Below are 24,629 nucleotides of genomic sequence, written 5' to 3'. Positions count from 1 at the left end.
GACCCTCAAGACGCCCGAGTAGCAAAACTGCCCCCCTCACAGCTTCGCAATAACCGGCATCCTCTCCGGAACCTGCACCACGATCCCGGCCCCCTCGCCCGCAGCCTCAAACACGACTTCCTGGCAATCCTCGACGCCAACTCCGCTCGCGAACTGGTTCACGACAAAATCGATCGCCGTTCCCTGCGGCCCCAGTGCCACCATCGGCGCATGCCACGTCCCGGCCCCATACGTCACAGCCTGCCCGGGGCTCGCCACGAACGCCTTCAGCCCCTTCAGATCCGGTAATCCGCGGCCGCGGCCTCCACTCTGCGGGGCGGGCAGGTTCTCTGTGGTTCCCGTCTCCGGCAACGTCGGCGCCACGATGACCAGGTACGCCGCGCCCGCCACCCCGCCGGCTGCCGCGAAGGGGACGAAGGTCTGCGTGGTGAAGGGGTGACGCTCGAGGACCTCCACGCGGAAGCGCCCACCGCGGGACGAGGGCCCCGCGTAGGTGTACGGCAGGAGGGTTGAGATGGGCGGCGTCGGCGGCGGGGCGGCGGGCTCGAGGGCGCGGGCGGCGCAGGAGAAGATGCTGACGATGGGCTTGCCGGACTTCGATGGGGCCTGCGGGTAGAGGTTGAGAGGGGTGGAGACGTTCTGGTACTTGATCGCGGTGCCCTGGTTCGCGGAGACGGCGGCGTGGGAGAGGTTCGGCGGGAGGGAGGCGGAGGGGCGGATGTCCGGGTGAGGGTTCTCGATTACGTCGCCGAAGGGGGAGAAGGCGTGCGCGGTGAGGGGTTCGGCGGGGATGAGGAGGGTTAGAGGGGTCGTGAGCGTGGTTGGCATGGCTCCTGTCGTGTGAAGAACGAGATATGGGTGTTTCGGGTTCCAATTGGGGTGGTATGAGGTGAGTTAAGGGTGAGATCGTGCTTGGTGGCTGTTTGGTGAGGATGAGATCGGAGGTTGGATTTGAGTGAGTGAGAGAGCTTCATGAGCTTCTGAGGTGAGCTCGGCGGAGCTGTGTGGCATTGAGCTGCTGCCCGTTTTTGGATGTGGTCCGGGCGCCTTCCGGGCCTCGGCGCGGGTGGGTGATGGGCGCTGATAAGGACGCGGGGAGCGTTTCGTGGGGTCATTAACAGATGTCATCTGCGCCTATCAATTTGCTTTGGACCTTGCCCGCTGCAACGCATTGTCTCGGAGTCCCCAACTTCCAACGTTCTGCGGGGTGATATTTGTTTCTCCGAAGTGTTTACAAGGGAGAATGGAATAGGCTCCGGTAGTCGGCCTGGTTCAACTCAACCTCTCATGAGCGGGGCAGGGCAGTGGCATGAGCAATCCGAGGAGTGAGCCTGTGACACCGACGATGCTGAGTCGTGCCGGCATCAACGACGAGTGCTGTCATGGGTTGGGCCGAGTGACCTTCTTTCACCTGTCCAAACTCCCGGCTTCCAGCAGGGCATGGGTTCACGACGAAATCCCAAGTCGAGCACGATGAACGGGGGGTAATTTGCGTTGCATTTATTGTCTTCAAGAAGATGAAGTCCGAAATCACCTTGCGACGGAAGCTATTGCTTATCCGTCGTTCACTCCAGTCTGAGATCGATAGTCCGAATCCGAAGGAGGAGACGGATTTGGGGTGATATGCCAATGAACGACTCGTTGGCTCATCGATCGTTTCTGGGCCTTATTCCAAGAACTTTATCTCGTCTGATCTTGGGCTCAGCTGCACGGAGGTTTTGCCAAAGTGTTGGGGATTGAGTTCATGAGGACGCGGGGAAGCAGCCTCGGTCCGCGAGTCGACCTGCTGTGGTTTGAGCCAAGAGGAAGAAGGGATCCTCCGAGCTCATTCACCTCGAAACGGATGAGGCTTGTCTGGTAGACTACAAGCCTTCAGATACCACCTTCGTTAAGAGCTTTCTGAAGATGCTCTATAGGAATTCTTGGCTTAATTCGACAGGTAGGAGGCACCGCCCAAATATCATACGACATGATGCCTACAACCATGCCTGATGAGCGTTCCTTGTTGGAAAATTTGCGAATCGAGCAAGTCTTCCGGCCCATATTATAGATCCGGGCTTTTCCAACTGCATGTGGACAAAAGAAACCGGGGGCATACAATCTCACGAAACAACAGCTTCTCTGGCCGCAGAAGCCGGCGCAGTGGAGGCAGTGGTTGTCGCCGGTGCCGCCCCCTCTTCTTCTCCGGCAACTCTGCGGATAATCTGCTCAAAAACACCAAACCTCAGACTCACAATGCCATCGTGGTCTGATTTCGGGACCACACAGCTCTTGTACTCGATTCTGTCCCCCCTCTTCTCCTCCGTCCAACACTTGTCAAAGTATTCCGGCCCTTTGCCAGTTCCGATCAACGCATCCGACTCCGCAAAGAAGATTTCCACTCGGAGCTTCTTGTCTGCGTTGAGTTCCCTCTCCTTCTCCGCCAAGAGTGGCACAAACTGATCATGGTCGTTCCATTCTCCCCAAAACCCCTCGTGCCCGGTTCTCTTCAGAAGCAGACGGGCATCCTGTCCGAGTCCTTCCACGTTCTCTGAGTACACCCTGTCGATGAGCTGCTTCCAGATCTTCTGCTCGAACTCCGCAAGCCTCACGTCCACCCCGGGCGCCATGTACGCCCCTTTCCCCTGCAGACTGGGCAACATGTCGCTCACGGCACCGATCGCGGCGCCGCTGAACCCAATAGCGGGAGCCAGGTTCCGGTTGATGAAGCCAGCGACCTTGTCGAGCGCGCCGACCATGCTCTCGGGCAGCACGCCCGCCGCCGTCAGCAGCGGGGCGCCGGAGTGCGAGGTGTGCACCCACGGCGTGATGATGGCGACGTACGGACGCGCCGGTGAGAGGAGGTGTCGGAGGTACAGCAGCGTGTTGAGCGCGTAGATGGCGCCGCCGCTGTGGGCGGCCAGGCAGACGTGGCGGATGTTGAGGTGGGCGAGGAGGGCGGGGACGATGGTGACCCAGGCGCGGACGCGGTCTCCGGGGTTGGGCACGGGGGTGGTGCCGCCGAAGCCCGGCCGGTCGATGTCGATTATGCGGACCTTGTGTCGCTTGGCGAGACTGTCTTTTGCGATATGGAGATAGCGGCTTCGGTTGGTTCGGTGAGTGAGATGTGAGACAGAGCGCTGATTGTGATGCTTGCTTACCTGCCTAGGAGGCCGCTGCACCAGAGCAGAACATTCTCGCGGTCTGGGTGTTCTGCGTCCCGGAAGCCGTAGTCGCTGTACGTGACTTTGAAATCGGGTGGCAATGAGGGGTCTGCTGGGAGGGTGAAGGACTGATGAAAGCGGGGGTCACTGAGGTATTCTGCTGCGTCTGGGAAGACTTGCTCTTCTTGGGTGGTTGTTGAAGCCATTCTAACTTATCAATTTGGCTGATGATTGAGGCGTGATTGAGTTTCGGTCGCAGAACCAAGTTCTGAGATGCTTTTCTCCTCTGCCCGGTGATTTGATGACGTGGAATGGTTCATCCTCCTCTTACCGCTTGCGCAGTTCGCCGCGAAGGATTCGGTAGTGCGGCAGTAACGCGTTGGGGTGCGGGAAAAGTTTAGTGCTTACGGCTATGATCTGCATCATTGTTGTTGCCTCAATGCTTCTTTTTGATTTGTGTCGAAAAGCTAACTCGGATATCTGGTTCTGAATATTCAAGCAATGAGGCGACGACATGTCAAGCCCGATGCAAATGTTTTGCTGCCAAGATATGAGGAAATGAGTGACCGGACCTCCAATCGATTAAGTCAGACATTTGCTCAATGTCACCACAATTGTTCTCATAGTAGAAGCTCACGATGTTCTCACCAGAAAGAGCTGTGAGACTCTCACGATCTCACTTCCAATACATGAGAAAGGAAGCTGTCTATCAGCGAAGTCTCACGCCGAACTTACACCAAGTCACGTTTCTGCCACTCAATCTCGTTCAATTACCACTATTTTGAGCTTGTTTTCACTCGACTTCTCAAAACTTGCAACCTGTGCCCTTTCCCGATGGTCTGAAGCATGCAATATAAGCTGCCCTGAGTCCCTGATGAGCAGGTAGTGCTTTTTACAACGTACGTTACAGTTTCTCCAAGACCCAACATCATAAGATAAAAGTTCCTGCTACATTCAATTTCACATGAAAAATGCGGAAGTCACTCATTCTCACCACCTCGATCCTCTTGGCCTCTGTGGCGTGTGCTGCTCCAGTCAATACTGAGAGCGATGGAGTCGACAGCAGCATCCCCTCAGGCGAGGATGTTGATATCGTGAATACGGATCTCCTCGGGGCTGTCCTTGACGCCTATTATCTTAAAGCATCCACCGTTAACATCAGAGGCACCATGAAGGACGTCGATCTAATGCTGGCGAATACGAACATCGACTCCGACGAGACCTCTGGCGACATCCCTGAAACTGATCCGGCGGTGGACACCTTGGAAATGGATACTGCTGAAGCTCCTGAGCTCTCTGAGCTTGTTCAACTGCTTGAGCTCGAGGACGTCGACACTTCATCATTCGATACTTCAGTCCTCGAGGACACTGCCGACGGCGTCGTTCCATCCAAACGCCAAGTTGAGGTCCCTTAGATCAAGCCTTTGCTGATGAAGAAGTTCCGGTCATTGCAGATGAGCCGAAGACCGAGGAGGAATAAGGCAACACCAGAGAAGCAGGCCAAGTTTCACAAGGAGTTGGCTATGATGGAGCGCGACGGCGTCGTTAAGATGGAGCTGCAGGGTTGAATGAGAGGGACGAAATGAGGCTGGCACAATTTCTGTTCAATTCTTGTTGCCACTGCGTGGCACTAATTCAGCATAATGAAACCAATGAACCCATTAGGCCTTGAAGATATCCTGGCGACTTCTGCCATCCAGAGCATCTCCTACCCGCTTGCTTGGGCATCATGGATGTCGCTCGAATGAGGAATTACAGGGGGCTTTCAGCTGTGACGAGCCCTAGCAGCTGAAACCTTTGCAACCTACCCAGGTAGGTACCGAAGGTAAGGCAAGGTAGATCAACCACCATCAGATTCCCTTCGCTAGATCAATCGAGACACTCACTGCGCGCAAGTTTCCTGATGGGGACGTGGATGTCACATTTTTGATGTCAGGCCACCTTAGTACCATCGTTTGTAGTCAATAGCGGCAGTCGACAACGAGGCAATAGAGCATCGCGACTGGTCTAAAACCGCCCATGCACTAACAGTTCAGCTCTCCCCAATCACTGCCTTATTCCTCTTTGGTACCGATTTGACTGAATACAACACCAATCTCAAACCACCATATGTCTCAAGTTCTCGAGGTAATGGCACAATCTAGCTGACTTTGGGCACGACCTCAGCTCCGTCGCCGCATCCAACACGAAACAATATCACATTCAGCTGGCCAAAGAACCTGTGTTCGCGGAGAGGCCGAAAGGTCTATTCGAAATCGCTGTCCAAAGGGTGTGAGCTACGTTAGGCGAGCTCGATCTCGAGGCATGGCTTGATGCATCATTCTCTTCTGGATAACAGTGAAAATCGATGATGATGATCCAATGTCAGTACTGAGATGTTGAAACTGGGTATACCAAACCTACAGACCTTTCGTAGACTCCAAACCTCGACCAGACGTCTCGGATACTTGCATCGCAAAACATATATAAGGTCTCTGACATACCTCTTATTGACCAGATTACACTCGCTCTCAGATGGCAGTCAAGATATTTCAGTCTTTCAAGCTCAAATAGACCCAAAGAGCAGCCTCCTCTCTGATCTTTTCAACACACTACCACACCTCACACACACAAATGGCTCTACCACAGCGCCTCACCGGCCCTCACATCAAGCAAGTCCTCGGAACAACCACATCAGCCCTCGCCGTCTACCAGAACCGCATCAAAGTATCCACCTTCCTCGCCGACAAGCTCCAAGGCCGCAACGGCGTCCTCCTGGCCCTCACCGACGAGGCCAAGGCCCAGTTCGAGGACGACACCTCCCACTTCGCCCTCCTCTCGCTCGCGTACAACGGCTACGTGCAGACCTGGGAGCGGTACCGCCAGGTCTACGACCTCGACCCGGGCGTCTACGGGGAGGGCAGCACCATCTTCGGGCTGGACCGGTACGGCGGCGCCGGGGGCCGGGCGGCGTTCGAGGCCGATTACGGCCTTGCCATCGTCGACGTCTGGCAGAATTCGAACAGGGACTACTGGTTCGCGAGCATGTTGAGAAACGCGGTGGCGCATGGCTCGACGTATCAGGCTGCTGGGAGGGTGGGGTTGTATAACGTCAACCCGGATACGCGGCAGAAGACGTTCTCGATCACCATGTCCCAGTCCGATTTTGCCAAGTTGATCATGACTGCGTTGAGGGACTTCGTTCGGAATGTTGGACCGGTTGGGGGGTTGGCTCCTCTTTCTGATATGTTGGACTACTTGCTTTGAATGGGGGAACTTGAACTTAAGTATAGTTGATTCAATGGCGATGAGTTGCAGTCGACGTTTCCGTACCAGTAAATTCACAACCTCTCTGACCAAGCTTCATTCTTGCCAAGTCAAGAATGACTGCCGTCACAAAGCGGCAGCGAGCACCATCGCGATGTGCGAGTGTTTATTTAAACAACGACATCCGGGTATCGAAAGCGATTCTGGTCCCAACATATCCAGGTTGGTTGGATGCAGAGGTTCGTTTGAGTGTCTGGTCCCTAAGTTGATTGCAGAGAACTCAGCGTGTGATAAGCCAGCCCAGGCAGTGTAAGTGCCACACGCCTCGCGAAAGGCTGTCATCTCTCATCACCCACCCTCATCGTCGTTCGTCTTGGAATCATCGCATTCGAATACATCCAAGCAAACAACATAGCCGATAGCAAGTCATCCTTACCGCCCGCCCGCCAGCATGTGTGTCGCCAGCACCAGAAACCGGCAGCCGTGTCTTCGCAGACGTTTCGAATGGAGCACGATTTCATGATGGATGACGAGCTGCCCATTCCAGAGCCTGAGGAGAAACAGGGCCAGCACTGTTGGTCCCTTTTCATCGTCTCTCGGATTATTTCATAGCCGCTTCTATGTGACCCACGTGATGAATCCGCTGAACAGTGTACGGCGTTAGACAACGGCATGTCGACATTGTTGAAAGTCTGGCTCTTTCTCTGCAATCGCCAGTTTCGATGTCATGCTGGATTCCCGAAGCCTCCGCAATACCTCCAGGTTGATCACATTGCTGAGATATGAACTTACGCAGCCCAACGCATCGCTCGTCATCCAAGGTCACCGACCTCCTTTCCGTATTTACCCAGCAATACGACGGCATAGTAATGATGAAGCCCGGCTAGTTCCAGACTGCAAGTCTAGCTATAAGCCTTACTTTTAGCTCAGGAATCTTCAGTTCTGTGGTAGCAGCACTCGATCTGATTCTGTCTTGTCGCGCTGACCATTCTCTGTCGGGAGGCGTCTTTTTATACATCTAACATCAGACATCGATGTCGAAGACCTTAAGCGCCTCGTCCAGAGTATGTAGAGTCCACATCCATTCAGATCAAGGCCAACAGCTGCTGCTGCAACAACATCCAGAATGCATACCCCAAGCGCCTGGTAAACATCCCAGCCGCGAGTTGCGCCTACCCACTTGTGAGCAAGAAAGGACTATGAAAACCGCGTGTAAATCGAACGGTAACTTTTTTTTCCCATCCGGGCCGGCAATCGAGTCAGCTCTTGCGAATCATTCGCTATATTTTGTGTGGCGATGAACTCAACCAAGCCCCGTAAGAAACCCCCACCTCAACATGAAGTCTCTCCAAAGGCAAAGCTGTTGGTGTTGCGATACCATCCTCTGGCCATCAACGCCGTCCTCCGAGTATCCATCCGTGATACCGCAGTGATGACGCGATCTATCCGTCGAAAGCACAAAACCCAAGGCTCAGTGCGTACGTCATAATGGGCGACAGTCCGAGATCGTACCGCGTTTGCTACCACCAGTTCGAAGCTGGCTATCACCAGTCACCCCTTACAATGGTGTTCTCTTGAAATTCAGGAGGCCGGTCGCTCTTAAAACTCTCAAAATAGTGGCCGCTTGAAGCTGACAGCCTCAACCAGATTTAGGTCCACTAAACATCGACGACACCGTGAAAAGCAACTGGGCTCACACAATTCACACGAATTGAGCGCCAGACATAGTTGTGACCCATGGCAATTATTATTGACACGTTTTCCGCCCCCTCAGGAGCATGCTCTAAGTATCTACCCATTCCCAAACCTCCCGTCACATCCATCATTTGTACAAAGAACCGGAGCCCCGATCCTGTTCGTGGACCGAGGGTAGAGTAAGAAAAAGGTCTAGTCGCTCTGAAATGCCCAAGACGGGAGGAAAGAAAAAAGAAAGAAAGACAAAAAGGTGTCATAATGGAACAGATAGAAAGAACAGTGGTATGTTTTGAAATGCCATACCCGTGGGCGGGATGAAGAATACAATCATCGCCCAACAGGCGGAAAGCAAACTGACAAGAACGCCTAGCTCCTACGGCGACCGTCGCGCCGAATTCCCCATTTTCTTCCTACCGGCATCGCATACGGATGCACAATACGCTTCGGTGAAGACCATAGCCTGGGAGAGGGGTTGGTGCCATTTCGTTACTCCGACCAGTCTCGTGACCAGACTCCAGGAATCCCTTTCATGGACGTCTAGTGTTGTCGCTTTGACTGTTGATATTCCGCTCCAGCCAGATGTTTTGCCCTCATGATCGTGGAGCCCTGTCGAAGCAAGTCTTGTTCGTACATCATACACCATCGTTGCGTGAGCTCGTTCAGCCGTAGAACAGCTCAAACTTAGTCTTGAAGCCCTTCTCTGTCGGCTTGACCTCCTTGATTGGGTGAAGAATCATCGGCGGCAAGCAGGGACGGCCGTGTGTCCGCTCCCATTCCTTGCCTCCATACGAGGTGTCCTCGTATCCAATCCAGTTGTTGTACAGCCTCGCGGGAGGCTCAGCGCGGTAGTACCAGGTCATGCCCTGGTATCTACGCTCTCTGCCCCAGCCCATGGGGCTTCCCTCGCCACCGCTCTCACCACGGGGACCAGGGTTGAACCACTTGGCGAGGAAGGTGCCGTTCCACGGGCGGTCGAACCAGGTGGGGTGGGGGGCAAAGACGGTCTTGAAGCCGTGAAGGAGGGCAACGGTCTGAGGCGTCATTTCGGAAGCAATGTGGTTCCCGCGGAGGTTCTCTACGTGCATGATGTCCAACAAGCGCTTCGAAACACGAGATTGGGTGACGATGGTGGTGCGGCGGGGGAGGGTCTTCGCGGGGTCGGGGTGCTCCTCGTCTCTGTAACCCCAGATGTGGTCGGAGATGATCCAGCTGCTGTTGATAGGGTTGAAGATAGGGCCAACAGTGATCATATCCGCATCCTCACCAACTCCCCACTTGTAGGGGTCCTTCTCGGGGTTCTCGACGGGAGGCTTGGGACCGACAGGGTTGATGAAGCCGCGCTTGGGGGGACCCCAGACCTGGTTGCCGCGGGTGCGCTTCTCAACGTCCTTGCGGAAGTCGTTGTCGTAGTCACCGTGGTAGTCGGGGATGTAGTAGCGCTCGTTGCGTTCCCAGAGACCTCTGCGAGGCTGCTTCTTGGAGAACTCGTCAAGACGCTTCAGGAAATCGTAATGGTGGCCGACGATGCGGGCATCCATTTCCCAGTTCCAGATGAAGTCAAACTCGGGATGGTCCTGGCTGAACTTTTGGACAGAAAGCCATTGAGCGGAGTGTACGCTTCTCTCGTTGTCGTCGGTGAGAGCGGTGTAAATATCCCAGACAGCCTTATCATTCCACAACTTCGTGATGCCGTGGAACTCGAGGGGCACGTGCTCGTTGAGGACGTACTGGTAGGTCGCCTCGTCGTTCAAAATGTCGAGCTCCTGTTCTCGGACGTGCAGCAGCAGGAAAACCTGGAATTCACCGCCGGATCGGAGAGAAAGCTCGGAAATGAGGGCGCGGATGACCTGCTTGTCGTTCTCGCTGTACTTCTTTCCGGTGTAAGATCGCAGCAGAACGGCGGTTCGGGAATCGGCCTTCTTCGCCTTGGGTTCCTTCGACTTGGTGAAACCGCGCTTCTCGAGCTCTTCGTCAACCTCCTTGCCGTACTTCTCGGCGATGTCGGCATAGGCTGTCTTGATGTACTCGTTGGGCTTGCCCTCGTCGAATCTAGCAGCGTTTCTCTCGATGCACTTCTCCTGCAGATCACCCCAGTTGATATTGTCCCAATCAATGCGAAGGCCGGCCTTGCTGAGCTGGGGAAGCAAGCCGTAGGGTCCCAGACGAGTCTCGCGCTCGTAGCAAATGTTGCCGTCCATGTTCATAACATCGAAGCCGCCGAAGCCAGTGGCGGGGAACTTCTGGGGCTGGCCCTTGAAGACCAAGAGGTCCTCAACGACCTCGCCGGTCGCTCCAATGCATGGCACATACGGGGCGCGGTGCGTCTTGTTCCATTCCTCGCCGTTGTATTCGGGGTACGGGTTGTAGGCAACGGGTCGCAGGTTCGTGTAGGCGACGTCCTGGGCGCCAACATCGCGGAGAGCGGCAGCGTGCTCGGCGGTTCGGTTGTCCTTGTTGGTCAATGAATTGAGCGTGTTGCCGTAGATGTAGTCATTCCCGGGAAGCCTAGTAAAGTTTAACCGGAGTCAGTTCATGCCAACGTGCGTGACAGTTGACGTTTCCGCCGTCTGCCGGCGGGAAGTTTTCAGCACATACCTCTTGGCGGCTTCGTACTCAGCCGCGAACTCATCTCGGAGGGCCTGTTCGTACTTTTCTCTCTCCTGCTTCAACCTCTCCTCTTCCTGTCTCTGCTTCTCCTCCTCTTGCTTCTTCTCCTCGTCCGACTTGGGAGGCTCGGCGGGCTTCACAGGCTGCTCGGGAGCCTTATCGGCGGCAGGAGGAGGGGCAGCGACGCCATCGTGGTTCCACGGCACGACGTGGTATCCCGCGGGCGCGCCGCGGGTGGCAAGGAAGTAGACGGAGACAACGGCGAGGGCGAGGAAGAGCAACGTCTTGGGACGGGCTCTCGGGGCGACGAAGCCTGTTGACGACTGCTTGAGCATTGTCATCATGGCTTTGGCGGTCGCGGCGGCAGCGGCAGCGACTGAATTATTAAAAGGCGCAGTGGTCTGAAACTGTGATGTAGCTATCAGACGGTGGCGGCGGTTAGGTGACGGTAGGATGGTGCCTCGGCGCTAGAGAGGCATACTGCGACGACGCACAGTTGGGACCAAAGGAAGGACGGGCGAACAACGATGGAGCGCGCACGCGAAGAGAAGAAGTGTCGGAAAGGCGATTGTTGGTCTTCGCGGAAACCCAATCGACAAACCGGTTTACAGCAGCGTGGTCGAGCGGGACCGGCGACTGGGGGGGCTTGGCGAAATTGGATAAGGCTTGTTGATTTAAAAGAGTGGCACGGCTCCTATCAAAGAAGACCCTGTTCGATAGGTGTTTTTTCTTCCTTCTTCCTCGGTGGATGTGGGTGGACGACGACGTGCAAACTAGGTATGTCGCGGGAAGACAGAGAATGCTCCGCAAATCAGAGATGAGGTATCGAGGTGAAACGACGAGAATATCGACGAAACGAACAAAGAAGAAAAGTCTTGCTGAGATGACAGTTGGGAGGAAAGGAGTGGTGGTGAAAAAGGAGAGGGAAAGACGTTGCTGCTGGATGGAGACCAAAAAGGAGGGTCGACGTGAGCCAGGATAGGAAAGGACTGACGTTCAGGATAGGAGACGCAGGCTGCAGGCAGGAACACAGCACACATGCAGCCGATAGGTTCACACACGGCAGGAAGCAGGAAGCAGGAGGATCTTGGAAGAGGCAAGGTCTCCGCAGGGGATGTACACCTATTCGTACCTACTGCTGGCAACGCAACGCAACGTTCGAAAGGACCCTTACCGCAGTAACCGCAATTCGATTCGTCGGATCTATCGAGACTGGTGGAAACTGGTGCCCGTCTGTTTGTATTCCGAGGGGATACCTGCAGATAGAACACGTACCACTGCCACCACTGCCGGCGCGGCACTCGTCAAGAAGATGGAACTTCTTTACCCAAGGGCAGGTGCTAGAGTAACAAGTGGCCAAAGGGCCCAACTAATTTCCTAAGAAAGGAATGGCATCCAGGCGGGGGACTTCTGGCCTTGGCCCCCCTAAAAGAGGATTGGATGGGGGAGGCTGGACGTCTGGGACTCCGGCGTCCGGCAGTGATCAATCAATCCATCACACGCAAGACTCGCGCGGGCTGCGGGCGTGGAGACTCGAAAAGTCCAGGGTGACATTGTGTGATTTTGGTCGTTCGCTGCTGCTTTTGGCAGCGGAAGAGTGGAAAAAAAGGGGGGCCAAGTCTTTTTTTTCTGCTGACAAGCGCGAGTAGTGTTTTGGCCGCCATGTCAGCGATCAGTGGAGGCATCAATTTTAAGACTTAAGACGTGATTTTCAGGACGGGAAAACCAAGTCAAGGATTGCAGTTGGTAATGTCCGTCGGGGTCTTTTGCTGTTGCGCCGGCGCCCAGTAGAAACTGAGACAAAGACAAGAAATGAGCCGCGTCTTGGTCGTCGGGCCGTTGGAAGAGTCTTGAAACCAACCACGACATTCTTAATGAGCCTCCAGCCAAAAGCAAATTCAAAGACATCTCGGTGATTGGCAACTGCGACTTGAACTCCCCTGACTACTTCTTACCTAGCTTCGACCCTGTTGCTGTGTCACCAATGGAACCCACGCTTTGTCTCACTGCCGCTGCTCTAACCTGTGGCTAGCGCCTTATCGTGGAAGGCACCCAGTACGTACCCCAGTCGCTGCTGAGGTAATGTAGATGCCTAGTTCTTGCCTGCTCAGGATCACCACCATCGTTGGTTGCGGATTGCGGCGGTATGGTCAGATCAGTAGCACTCTTTCAACATCCGACTTCGTCGTCGAGTCCGTGATTGGCAGCTCGTCCTCCCGACGCATCGTGCTCTCTGGAGAGCACGGACACGCCGCAGCCGCTTGACAACAGCGTGACGATGGCGCTGGCAGACCTCTACACCTCGATCCCGCTCCTACCAGGCTCGAGGTCGATTCGCGTGCTCGAGATTGAGAAGCCGTGGGATTGCGATCCTCAAAGCCCCATCAACGGCAACCTTCGAATTATCAAGCTAGATGATCAGCCCCGGTTCACCGCTCTCTCCTACGTCTGGGGCACATTTACTTCTCCACCGGAAACGATTTCGATCGGAAATCACGCCGTTCCAGTGTCGTCAAATTGCTGGTCTGCATTATCGCATCTCAGGGCGCATTTCGGGGCCATCACCGTCTGGATAGACGCCATTTGTATCAATCAGGACGACACTAAAGAGAAAGAAGACCAGCTGCCGTTGATGGGTGACATCTACTCCCTGGCCGCCACTGTCTACATCTGGCTGGGAGAAGGCACCCCGGAATCCGATCAAGCCATCGATTACCTATCTGTGGCGGGATTTCAGACATACCTACCTGCGACTGAAGAATTAGATCCCGTCGTTCATTGCGGGCAAACCACGTGCTGGAGGCTTGCCATGAAGATATTATTCAAAAATGGGCTGGAGCTAACACGCCACCTGCGCACACACGGTATGTTTATCCCGGAGCCTTTCCTCGTTATTATCCGGCCAGTCTAAACTATTTTCCAGGGACTCGAGATTTGTCGAAAGGCCTCAGCCAAAAATGGACCTTCTCCCTTCCTGATAGCTGGGTATCACATGTCATCCTCGATGATTTCTTTTCTCGAATTTGGATAAGTCGAGTCTGGACGCTGCAGGAGTTCCTTCTGGCACGAAACCCCGTCATCTGCTGCGGAACAAAAACCCTGCCATGGAAGTACCTCGCTCGAAGCCTTCTCTTTATGGAACTGTCTAGCACAAACTTTTCCATTCAAATTTCGGAAGCGACCACCTTCAAATGGGTAGGATTGGCGCTAATATGGTTTTCTCTTCGACAGCCAGACTCATGGCGTGAGCAGACATCTCTCACGACCGGTCTTCCGGCATATGCTGCCTTCATCAACAGAATCATGGCCCATTACCGCCGCATTTATTGGTCCATTCTTGTCACTTTCCTTGGCATTCTCGTTGGAAGCACAGCCATGGCATTTGTTATCGAGCCCAATTCGATGGAAGTAAAGGCATTCCGGTTTATCCCAGCAGTGACCGTGCTAGTTTTCGCCGGGCTCTCCTTCAGCATTCCTTTTAGCTTCGGAAAAAGCGACCAACTTCAAATGGAAGGCAGGATCAATGCTGTCGAAGCTATCATCCAAGAGATCCGGACTCGAAAGGCCACAAATCCAAAAGACAAGTCATACGGCGTGCATGCCATTCTCCAGACGCTGGGGCTTTCGCTCACTGCCCCCGACTATTCGAGGGACCTCGGTGAGATACACAAAGAGCTATTTCTCAAGCTGTTGTCTTGGACGAAGTCACTGAACCTACTACTTTGCGCAAATGGCCCCCGAGAAGACGGCCAGCCCTCGTGGGTGCCGGACTGGCGGCTCGATAGCGACAAGATGTGGCTCAAACCCTCGCAGCTCTTTGGACGAGCAAGGAACAACGCGACCCCGGACTCTGATCCGTGGTGGTCAAATCGCGACGAGAACAAGCTTGTCGTACGCGGCCGCAAGATCAATCACGTCGACTGGTGCGGCAGACCCTTCCAGCCAGTATCCGAGACATATGATGAGAACGAAAGGGCAGCCCACATTCACAACATTACCTTGACGCGAGATCAGTACCGCGCTCATCTTGTGAGAACGAACCCAGGCGCTACCTTTGGAGACACATGCCTCCGCAGAAGCCATTACCTCGACACGAAAGACGATCCCTCCCACGTCTTCCTGGCCGAAGAGCACCTCTGGTGGACTTGGGATCGCATCATTCAGCGCGTAGACACCATGACGCCCTCCGATGTTGTGGAGCGCATGTTATCCATCCCTCGGCTGATGGAATTTCACGCCAGCCTATGCAACGGACTCGCCAACAAGTCAAGGACCGTGTTCGTTACAGCTCCTCACCCGCTGGCCGTGGGAAATTGTCCTGTTGGAACACAGGTCGGGGACGTGATTGCGCTCGTCTCGGGAGTCCCAATGCCCCTTGTGTTGCGCGAGGTTGCAGAAAGTGGCGATTACCAACTTATCGGGTTTGCTGTCGTCGAGGCGATGACACGCGGGCTGGCGTGGAAGGATGCTCACGAAGATGACTTGGAGGAAATTCTTCTGTGTTGAGCAGGTGAAAATGAGAGAAGCGGCTTCCTCAAAGTAGCCCTTGAAGTGTTGAAAGATGGACGACTCCGGCATGCTTTCACGAACGGCAACTTGGGCCTGAGTTAAGACAGCGAGAACACTAACCGAATCCGGCCGAGAACACTCGCTAAACCCCACAGACAGCCGACGACATTCGACATCGGTGGCGTTCCCGCCATTCGCAATATGACGCCAAAACACGCGCCCTGGTACCCCTGTCGATCGCGACAGGAAGTACCGAAGCGCCAGATTCTTCAGGGCGAGATGCATATTGCCTGGCCGTCTACCTTTTCAAGGCGTGATGATTTCTCAAATGGAAAGCCCTGCAGCCGGAAAAGCACAAGAGGCTCCAATATCGCGAGTCGTGCTCTCGACATATTAATCTATTCAGCTGCCTGGAAATGAGTCGTAGAAGATCGCCCACGGCTGATCACCCGATTCCAGAAGGTTACATGAAGAACTATGTTAAACCAAAAACGGGTCAAGCCCGTATTACACGGACGACAAGCATCTGACTCTCAGCACTGACAGAAGCCGCCTGGCGAAAACTTCACGCAGACAGCTGTGTGAAATCCCGTCGGCGGCAAACACACGGACACCCGCAGTTGACAGTGCTTGACTTCTGCCTCGCATATACCTCGTTACCGCAGGCACCCCGCGCGTACGATCTCGGATAGAGTCCCTTCCCGTTGGTAGTACCATCGCAACTCGTCTTATCTTGCTTTCCTGATGTCCTTTGACCTGCCTCGATGAGAGTCGGGCCAAGACGGCGAGACCAAGGTCACTGGCAGCGTCACTCGAGCAACGTCGCACAAGGAGAACGCCTTCAAGGACGCCACCAAACAAGCTACCGCCGCCGACGTCTCCAAGACCTTCCAATGAAGAAATTCTTATCTTCAGACATGAGACATGCTCACTAAAACCGGCCCGGAGTCCCTCTCGAAAAGAAAGACCGGAATACAATCATGTGAAGGAGAATATCTTGGATCCTCGCATACTCAACACCATCAAAATGTCTACATCTGAAGCAAGGAAAGCCAAACATCGCACCACCGCATCTACCCGCGTATCACTCCTCCAGGTTCATCCAGAACAGTCTTCCCGTCCCAACTTTTACCCATTCTATTTCCGTCGACACACGGCGACTCGAACAAATGGCAAAAAGAAGAAAAAAGGAAAATCCACCCCACGAACCATCTCATTCTGAAACCTGGCCAACCGGCCAATCACAACAAATCGCCGCCCATCCTCCCCAGGGGTGCTCCCCTGGATCTCTGCCACCCAACACCCCATCGGCCTTCCGCAGCGCTCAAACTCGGTCGCGGTTCGTCCGTCCGCATGCGGCCAGCAGGACGACTCGTCACTCGCAGCGAAAAGATCTGTCCACCCGTCGTCAAGACACGACGCTGACCACTCTCCATGAAACAACCTCTGTGGACCGCCGTATAGAGTGCTTCGGTTACGGTAACGTACGCGCTTGGCCAGAAAGACGAACACGACCTTTGTCAGCAAAACGTCACCACCAAAAAATGCCACCAGCCGTGTGAACAGACAGTGAACACGACACTTGTCCATTCAGCCAGCAGGCAATATCAAACTGTCATGGAAATCGGCCCGCGGAAATTGCCAAAGGGTGGTGATCGTCCCCTATTTTCCGCCCATAGTGAAAACTCCCGCCGAGCGGGAAGCAGAAGAACGAGAGTTAGAGAGCGGGGTGGCTCCTATAAAAAAGCCTAGGGTAGCTCCTATAAAAAAGTATCTACTTATAGTATTAATTAGGCTAAAACTCTATTTTACTTATTATTTACTCTATTATTATTACTATATAGCTATATTTACCTTTATATTTTAACCCTTATTTCTCTCTCTTTTTATTAATCTTTTTTTAAAATATTAATAGCTAATAAGGTATTAAGAATAATATTTCTATATATAATATAGCTTAATATATTAAAGTAACTAACTAAATAGTATTTATCTTAATAAGTATTATTATATATATAATAATATATATTTAATAGAGTTTTATAACTTAACTAAATAATAACTTAAATAATAATAATATTATTATCTTAAAGCTATATATTATAGAGGAGAAGCTAAATTAAATTACTTTTAAAATAATAAAGCCTTTAAAGTATAATACTAGAATAGGACTAGGATAAGCCCTATGCGCCCATACCTACTTACGCCTATACGCGCCTACGCGCGCCTACGCCTATATATGCCCACACGTATATGCGTACAAGTATAGCTTCTATACGTATATATTTTTAGGTAGTAGTTTCCAATAGATATTAATATTACTACTAAGAACTAGTTCTACGCCTAGTATTACGCCTACTACTCTATACCTATTTTAATACCCTTATTATTAAAAAAGACTTTAAAATAATATTTATTTTATTTAGCTATAGCTTTAAGGTTATAGCTATTTTAAAAGTTCTTATAAAGGGCTTAAATTATTATTACTATAGAGGTAATAAGTACTATCTTAAAGGAGATAATAAGTAAAGAAGCTTAAAAAAGAGGGATAAAAGAGAAAGTATTAAATTAGCTATATTATATTCTTCTATCTATTTATAAAGCTATAGAAAATTTCTCCTAAATATTCTAAGAGCTTAAATAGATCTTAATATTAATAAGATCTACCCTTAAGCTAAATAGATTTATTTTATTACTCTTATATAAAATCCTAACTTATACCTCTTAAATTTAATATATCTCTTTAGAGATAATTATTATCTAAAAATAGATATTCTTAACCTTATAAGTAATTTATAAATAGCTTTATAGTCTTATTAAATAAATAGTATATATTATTTTATTACTCCCTTTATAGCTAAATAGGTTTTAAATAGTTATATATAAATAAGAAAATTTTATAGATAGCTTATATAGTATTTATAACTCTCTTAAATTTTCTAATTAACTTATTATATTATACTATTTATATTATTATAATACTAATAAAATAATTCTATTCTATAAGCTCTTTATAAATTTTTTTTCTTTTTTTCTTTAGACTTTTAAAGTATTATTACTATATATATACCCTTTTTATTATATAAAAGTATTATTTAGATTTTCTAATTACTAATAGAGTAATAACCTTTATTATATAGATATCTTTATAAAATTCTTTCTCTAATACTATTTTATTTAACTCTTTATTAATTTTTTTATTTTTTATCTTTAGTCTTTATAAATTTAGGTATTAAACTTATATACTTTATATTTAATACTTTAAGCTTTTTTCTCTTAGTATTTTTAACTCTAAAAGTAATATAGCTTCTTATAAAGCTAATCCTATTAGTAATTTCTAAGAGTAGAGAGTCTATAAAGACTCTATTAACCTTATATATATATAGTTTTTTTATTTTATTTTCCCTTTAAGCTTATTAACTTTCTACTTTTAATAGAGCGCTTTATCCTTAAGGGTATTAAAGAGCTTATTATCTCTAATATAGGCTTTAAGAGCTTTAATAAACCCCTTACCTCTAAAGAAGAGGAGAAAGAGTAAGAAGAGGCTTTTAAGCCTCTTAAGAGATATAGCTATCTTTATAAGAGTAATAAGTTTATTTTTATTAATAGCTATTCTATTTATAAAGCTAAAAAGAAAGTTAAAAAGGCTAAAAAGAAAAAAGCTAAAGAGGATATTATAAAAAAGAAGGCTACTTTTATTAAAAAAGGGGAGGCTATTTATAAATAGAATACTTATATTAAGGCTAAAGCTATTATAAAGAAGAAAGCTATTAAGATAGAAGCTTATATTAAAGTAAAAAAGAAAATTAATATAGCCTTTAAGAAGAAGTAAGATAATATATTTAAAATAGAAACTCCCTATAGCTTTAAAAAGTATTTATATTCCCTTAAGTTATCTTTTTTTATTAAAAAAAGTATTATTATTTAGATAATAATAATATTAAAGAGTATAACTTTTATTTTAGCTATTCTTCTTTTTTTATTAAAAATATCTTTAAGATTAATATCTACTATATAGGTTATTATAAGTATTATAACTATTACTTAAGTAATAAAAAGTATTAACTTAATATTAAGAAGACTATCTATCTCTATTAAAAGTTTATTAAGGTTTAAAGAAAAAAAGAAAAATAAAATATTTATTACTATAAGTTATATTATACTTTTAAGATTTATTAAATAGTTTATTAACTTATACTTTTTATTTAAATAATTAAAATTAAATATAATAAGCTTTATAATATTATTATATATACTAAAAGAGGCCTCCTTAATAATAATAAGGAGGTTATTATTATTAATACCCCCTCTATATTTACTTCTCTTACTTCTCTTATAGTTCTTTTTACTCCTATAGTTCTTTTTAGTTTCCTATTTACTATTTTTATATCTACTTTAGCTCCCTCTCCCTTCTATAGAGAACTAGCTCTTACTTTTAGCTTTAATACTCCTATAAGTAGTATATTTAGTAGCGCCTTAACTTTTAGTAGTTCCTCTCTTTTTAGTAGTATTAATCCCTTTATACTTAGCTATAGTACTCCCTTAGCTAGTATACCCTTTATATCCTTTTAGAGCTTTCTTTCTATTAGCCCTATTAGTCTTAAAGGTAGTATTATACTATTTAGTAGTATTATTAACTTTTACTACTAGCTTAATAAGCTCTTTATAAATATAGGAGTTAGTATTAACTTTATAGCTATTATTTTTATTACTTACTTTAATACCTATAAGGCTATTACTTATTATAGTAGCCCTTTTAGTTAGTAATTTTAGCCTTTAAGTAGTTTTAGTTTTATCTTTAATAGGCTTTAGCCTTAATAGAAAGGTTCTAGCGTTTTTAAGGGCTTTATACTTATAGATACCCTTAAATTAATAGGCCTTATACTTTAAATTAAGTATCTCTTTTTTACTTTTAAAACTTACTTTTATTTTTTTATAACCTCTTAAGCTTCTATTACTTTATATAAAGAGACTTTTAACCCTTTTATATAGTTAGGTCTTATATTAAGTTAGCTTTTATAAGCTTAAGTTAATATAACTAATCTTATTTAAGGTCCTCTTTTTAGTTTTCCTTAAGGTTTTTAGTTATATTTTAAAAGCTTAATTAAGCTTAAAAGGTTTTAAACTATTATTAAGAGAGAGCTTTAATAAACTTATTAACTATTAGCTTAATAAATAATATATATAAAATATTTATTTACTCTTTATAGATCTCTTATTTTAGCTAATAATTATAAATATTAATATATTATAACTTTATTTAAAGTTATAAAAGTTTTTTAATAACTAAATAAATTATCTATTAGTTATTATATTAAATATAAACTATTATTTAAACTCTTTAAGTAGTTAAGAAAGTTAATTTTAAGCTACTTAAAGTTCATAATTAGACTTAAAGTATAGAGATAAGTTAATTTATAAATAAGGCTTCTTTTATAATATATGAAAGAGTAAAAAGCTCTATTTCTATTATTAAAGTAGTTATTATTATTTACTTATTTATCTTCTAAATAATAATCCCTTTAAAGAGCTTTATAGTAAAGCCTTAAGAGCTCTTTCTATTTAGGGTATTATCTCTAAAGCTAGTACTAGAGGCTACTTTAAGTATATTAAATAGGCTTTTAGCTTTAGCTCTATAAGTAAGGTAGAGGTAGTATATTTTATAGAGGTATTAAAATACTTAGTTTACTACTTATTAGTATTTTAGCCTTAAGTTTTAGTTAAAGTAGGCTAAATAGCTTATAGTAAATATAATATTTAGTCTTATTATAACTACTATATATAGTATTATATTTACTTTTCTCTAGTAGAGGTTTACTTTATAAATAGAGGCTTCTCCTTTATATAGAAGTAACTTACCTTTAGACACTATGTTATAATTTAAACTATATATTTAACTTACTTTAGGTTTAGCCTAGCTTATTAACTAACTAATAGCTATTTAGCTATATAACTTATAGACCCTATATATAAGCTTAAGCTCCTACTTTAGCTATTAGTTTATTACTTTATACCTTAACTTCCCTTATTAAAATAATAATAATAATAATAGATTTTTTACTATATATCTAACGCTTTAATACTCTTCCTTTAAGCTACTCCTCCTAGCTATCTACTAGATAATTAGCTTTAAGGCTATTAAGTTAATGCCTTATTATATTATTATACTATTATACTATTAATATTAAGCTTTTTAAGATTATTTATAGAAAACTCTTTATTTATTATTATTATTATTATTATTTAATAAAGCTATTATAATAGTCTTATTACTTACTATTAGCTATATTTATAATATATTATAGTCTAAATAAGCCTAACTTATAGATTTTTAACTACCTTAAGCTTTAGATCTATAGCTATTTAAAAAAAAAAAGCTTATAAGATACTTATAAATAGATAAATTAGCTTTAATTTATATAAATAGCTTTATTTTATGAACTTTTAGATTATCTAACTACTCTAGAAAATATAAAATAAGCCCTAAAAGCTATTTATAATTAAGAATAAATTTTATAAGAGTTTTCTTTTTAGCTAAAGTCTCTAAGTCTTTATATTTAAGGCTTAAGTTCTAGATATTATCCTTAATAGCTAAAGCCTTTATATTATTATTTTTAGTAAGAGGTATACTAAATAATATCTTAGAGAAAGGATTTAAATATAATAATAAAAAAGGATTATAAAAAAATAAAGAATCAGCCTCTAGCTTAAGAGTTAAGATAATAGCTAGCTTTATAGGCCTACTTAATAATATAATAGAGATATTATTCTAGCTAAAAGACCTTAAGAGTATTATAAAGAGGGATTTATAACTAAAAAGTTTAATACCTTTATAATAAGTTTAAGTTATTATTATTACTTATTAATAACTAAACTTACTACTTACTCTCTCTCTATCTTTTCTATAGCTTTTATAAATAATATATATATCTAAAAACCTTAATTAGGCTAAGTATATTAATATTAATTTAATTATAAATTATATCTATTTATTTTATTAAAAGATAATATAAGCTAAAGTACTACTATTATAATAAATATATTATAGAACCTTATATTAAGAAACTACTATAAAGCTTATTTAGAGCTAAATACTAGTTTATCTTTATATAGAAGTAACTTAATATAGGCTATAGGTATTATATTCCTCTTATCTAGCTTATAGCCTTTTAGGAGGAGTTTTTTAACCTTTTTAAAGTAGACTACTTAAAACAGCTATAGCTTATAGGCCTCTTAATCTTATAGAACTTTAATATTAAGAAACTATTATCGAGGACCTCTTTCTTTAAGGTAATATTACTCTTAGAGTTTAATAATTACTACTTTTATAGTAGCCTTATAAGCTTATAAAAAGGCTAAAATATAATTATTAATATAGAAGAAGAACGTTATTTACCCCTTTCATTAATAGTAATTTTCTCTTAAGACTCTTAAGAACTTAAGGTCTTTTAAGCTCTTCTCTAGATATTTTTACTAGAGGAATAGAGATCTCTAGAGGCTATAGAGAGCCTTATAGAGTTTAAAAACCTTTCTTAATACTTTATACCTTAATAGTATTTATATATAGATTATCTTATTAATTAGTATATATATAAATATATTAATAGTATTATATTAAAAAAGTTTTATATTAAAATAAATAATAATTATTATAAAAACTCTAAATAAAGTTTTAATAAATATAACTATATAAATATCTTTTAAGTCTTTTATTTATTAATCTCTCTATATTATAAAGTATACTTTAAGCTTTATAAGTCTTTTATACTTATTAAGCTTATAGGTATAAATCTAATAGTATCTAAATATTTAATATTTAATAAAAAAGTATTTTATAATTTCTTTTTATAAATAAGAGGTTTTATATTTAATAAGGTAGCTTTGTTTAGCTTTTAAAAACCCTTTTATAAAAGGATAAATCTTATTTATTTAAGTTTTTAATTTCTTATTCTTTTTTATATACTCCTCTTAGCTTATAAGCTAATTATATAATATTAAAAATAATAAGAGATCTCTCTAGTAGATATCTAAGGGGGTTAAAATAGTATTATTATTAGCTTTTTATAATAAAGAGCTTTTAGAGGGCTTATTATACTTCTTAAGGCCTTTCTCTTAAGTCTAAAGTAATAGGGAACTTCTAGGGGGCTTTTTATATATTTTAAGGCCCTCTAATACTATTTTATTAGCTAGAAGTTCTTTATATATCTTTTATATAACTTTATTTATTATATAGAGCTAACTAAGCTTTTTATATAAATAGAATAAACTATTTAATCTATATTAAGCTTAAGGATCTTTATATATTTAGCTTTCTATTAAAAAGGCTATTTTAAATAAGGTTTTAAAGGTTATTTAGGTTATTTATATCTTTTTAAATAAGGCTACTATTTACTCTTTTATATCTATATTATCTTTAAGACCTTTTATAAGCTATATTATAAAAGCTATAAGCTTTAAGGTTAATAATAGAGTTAAAAGGAGCTTAAACCTTATTATAATATATATAGGTTCTACTTCTTTTAATTTACCCTTAATATTTAAGGCCTCTTATAGTTTATAAGGTATAAAATTAATATAATTAATTACTTTATTTATTTCTTTATTAATATCCTACCTTATAAGAGGCTTATAAGACTACTTAATAAGTTAAATAATATATTTCTAAATAATATTAAGGTCTATATATTTAAATTTCTTTATTATTTACTATAAGTTACTATTATAATAGCTCTTTTTATTAAAGATAATATCTCTTATTATAAAAACTTTACTTTTAAATAGGTTTTAAATTTAAAATAAGTTATTTAATATATATCTTATAAAGAAGTTAATAAAGGCTTTTAATATAAGCTTTTAATATTAATTTTACTTTAACTAAATATCTCTTATTATTATATATACTTTATATCTATAGGATTAGAGGTAAATAAGGTCTAATTAGGCTAATAAAAAAGCTCTCTTCTTTTTAGAAGTAGCTATAGAGAAGCTTATATAATATCTTTTAGCTTTAAGAGACTAATAAGGTTTAATTATATAAATATATTATAGTCTTTATAATCTCTAGCTATAATATATTTAGGATTTTACCCCTATTATTATTACCTTTATATATTTCTTAATAATAATAGCTATTTATTTTACTCCTCTATTTTAAGTTTACATATTTAATATAAATAGTTTAAGTTTAATACTATAGAAATAAATTTTAATTTAAATATAATTATATTTAAAAATCTTATTATTAGCTTTAATTTCTTATATATATATATTATAAATATTTTTAAAATAAATAAAAAGCTCTTTAATTATAGTAAGAAGTATATTTATTTTATAATTAATTAAATAAAAGTCTTATAAAAAGCTTATAGCTCTATCTATATAGATTATTAATAAAATATAACTTTTATATCCTTCTTTATAGTTATAAAA

The 24,629-nt window shown here is 43.9% G+C and overlaps 6 protein-coding genes across 6 annotated transcripts; 3 read left to right on the top strand and 3 right to left on the bottom strand.

Annotated features, from left to right (window-relative positions):
- Window positions 1-36: 36 nt before the first annotated feature.
- On the bottom strand, window positions 37-828 carry CkaCkLH20_00336 (ureidoglycolate hydrolase; the record flags this gene model as incomplete). Its single annotated transcript, XM_038883056.1, has 1 exon — window positions 37-828. One exon carries the CDS (start codon window positions 826-828, stop codon window positions 37-39), a length of 792 nt encoding a protein of 263 aa, XP_038751761.1.
- A 1,274-nt stretch (window positions 829-2,102) lies between these two features.
- On the bottom strand, window positions 2,103-3,349 carry CkaCkLH20_00335 (interferon-induced gtp-binding protein mx2; the record flags this gene model as incomplete). The annotated part of the gene is made up of 2 exons (XM_038883055.1): window positions 2,103-3,081; window positions 3,141-3,349. The coding sequence occupies 2 exons, from the start codon at window positions 3,347-3,349 to the stop codon at window positions 2,103-2,105; spliced, it is 1,188 nt and encodes a 395-aa protein (XP_038751760.1).
- Window positions 3,350-4,114: 765 nt separating this feature from the next.
- CkaCkLH20_00334 (uncharacterized protein) lies at window positions 4,115-4,711 on the top strand (the record flags this gene model as incomplete). The annotated part of the gene is made up of 2 exons (XM_038883054.1): window positions 4,115-4,543; window positions 4,598-4,711. The coding sequence occupies 2 exons, from the start codon at window positions 4,115-4,117 to the stop codon at window positions 4,709-4,711; spliced, it is 543 nt and encodes a 180-aa protein (XP_038751759.1).
- A 1,045-nt stretch (window positions 4,712-5,756) lies between these two features.
- On the top strand, window positions 5,757-6,389 carry CkaCkLH20_00333 (uncharacterized protein; the record flags this gene model as incomplete). Its single annotated transcript, XM_038883053.1, has 1 exon — window positions 5,757-6,389. The coding sequence occupies one exon, from the start codon at window positions 5,757-5,759 to the stop codon at window positions 6,387-6,389; it is 633 nt and encodes a 210-aa protein (XP_038751758.1).
- Window positions 6,390-8,743: 2,354 nt separating this feature from the next.
- CkaCkLH20_00332 (uncharacterized protein) lies at window positions 8,744-11,035 on the bottom strand (the record flags this gene model as incomplete). Its single annotated transcript, XM_038883052.1, has 2 exons — window positions 8,744-10,589; window positions 10,680-11,035. The coding sequence occupies 2 exons, from the start codon at window positions 11,033-11,035 to the stop codon at window positions 8,744-8,746; spliced, it is 2,202 nt and encodes a 733-aa protein (XP_038751757.1).
- Window positions 11,036-14,198: 3,163 nt separating this feature from the next.
- Window positions 14,199-15,197, top strand: CkaCkLH20_00331 (uncharacterized protein; the record flags this gene model as incomplete). Its single annotated transcript, XM_038883051.1, has 1 exon — window positions 14,199-15,197. One exon carries the CDS (start codon window positions 14,199-14,201, stop codon window positions 15,195-15,197), a length of 999 nt encoding a protein of 332 aa, XP_038751756.1.
- Window positions 15,198-24,629: the final 9,432 nt, after the last annotated feature.

This window comes from Colletotrichum karsti, assembly GCF_011947395.1.
Source record: "Colletotrichum karsti strain CkLH20 chromosome Unknown Scaffold1, whole genome shotgun sequence".
NCBI classification, from domain to species: domain Eukaryota; kingdom Fungi; phylum Ascomycota; class Sordariomycetes; order Glomerellales; family Glomerellaceae; genus Colletotrichum; species Colletotrichum karsti.
This window is presented reverse-complemented; position numbering and strand designations above follow the sequence as displayed.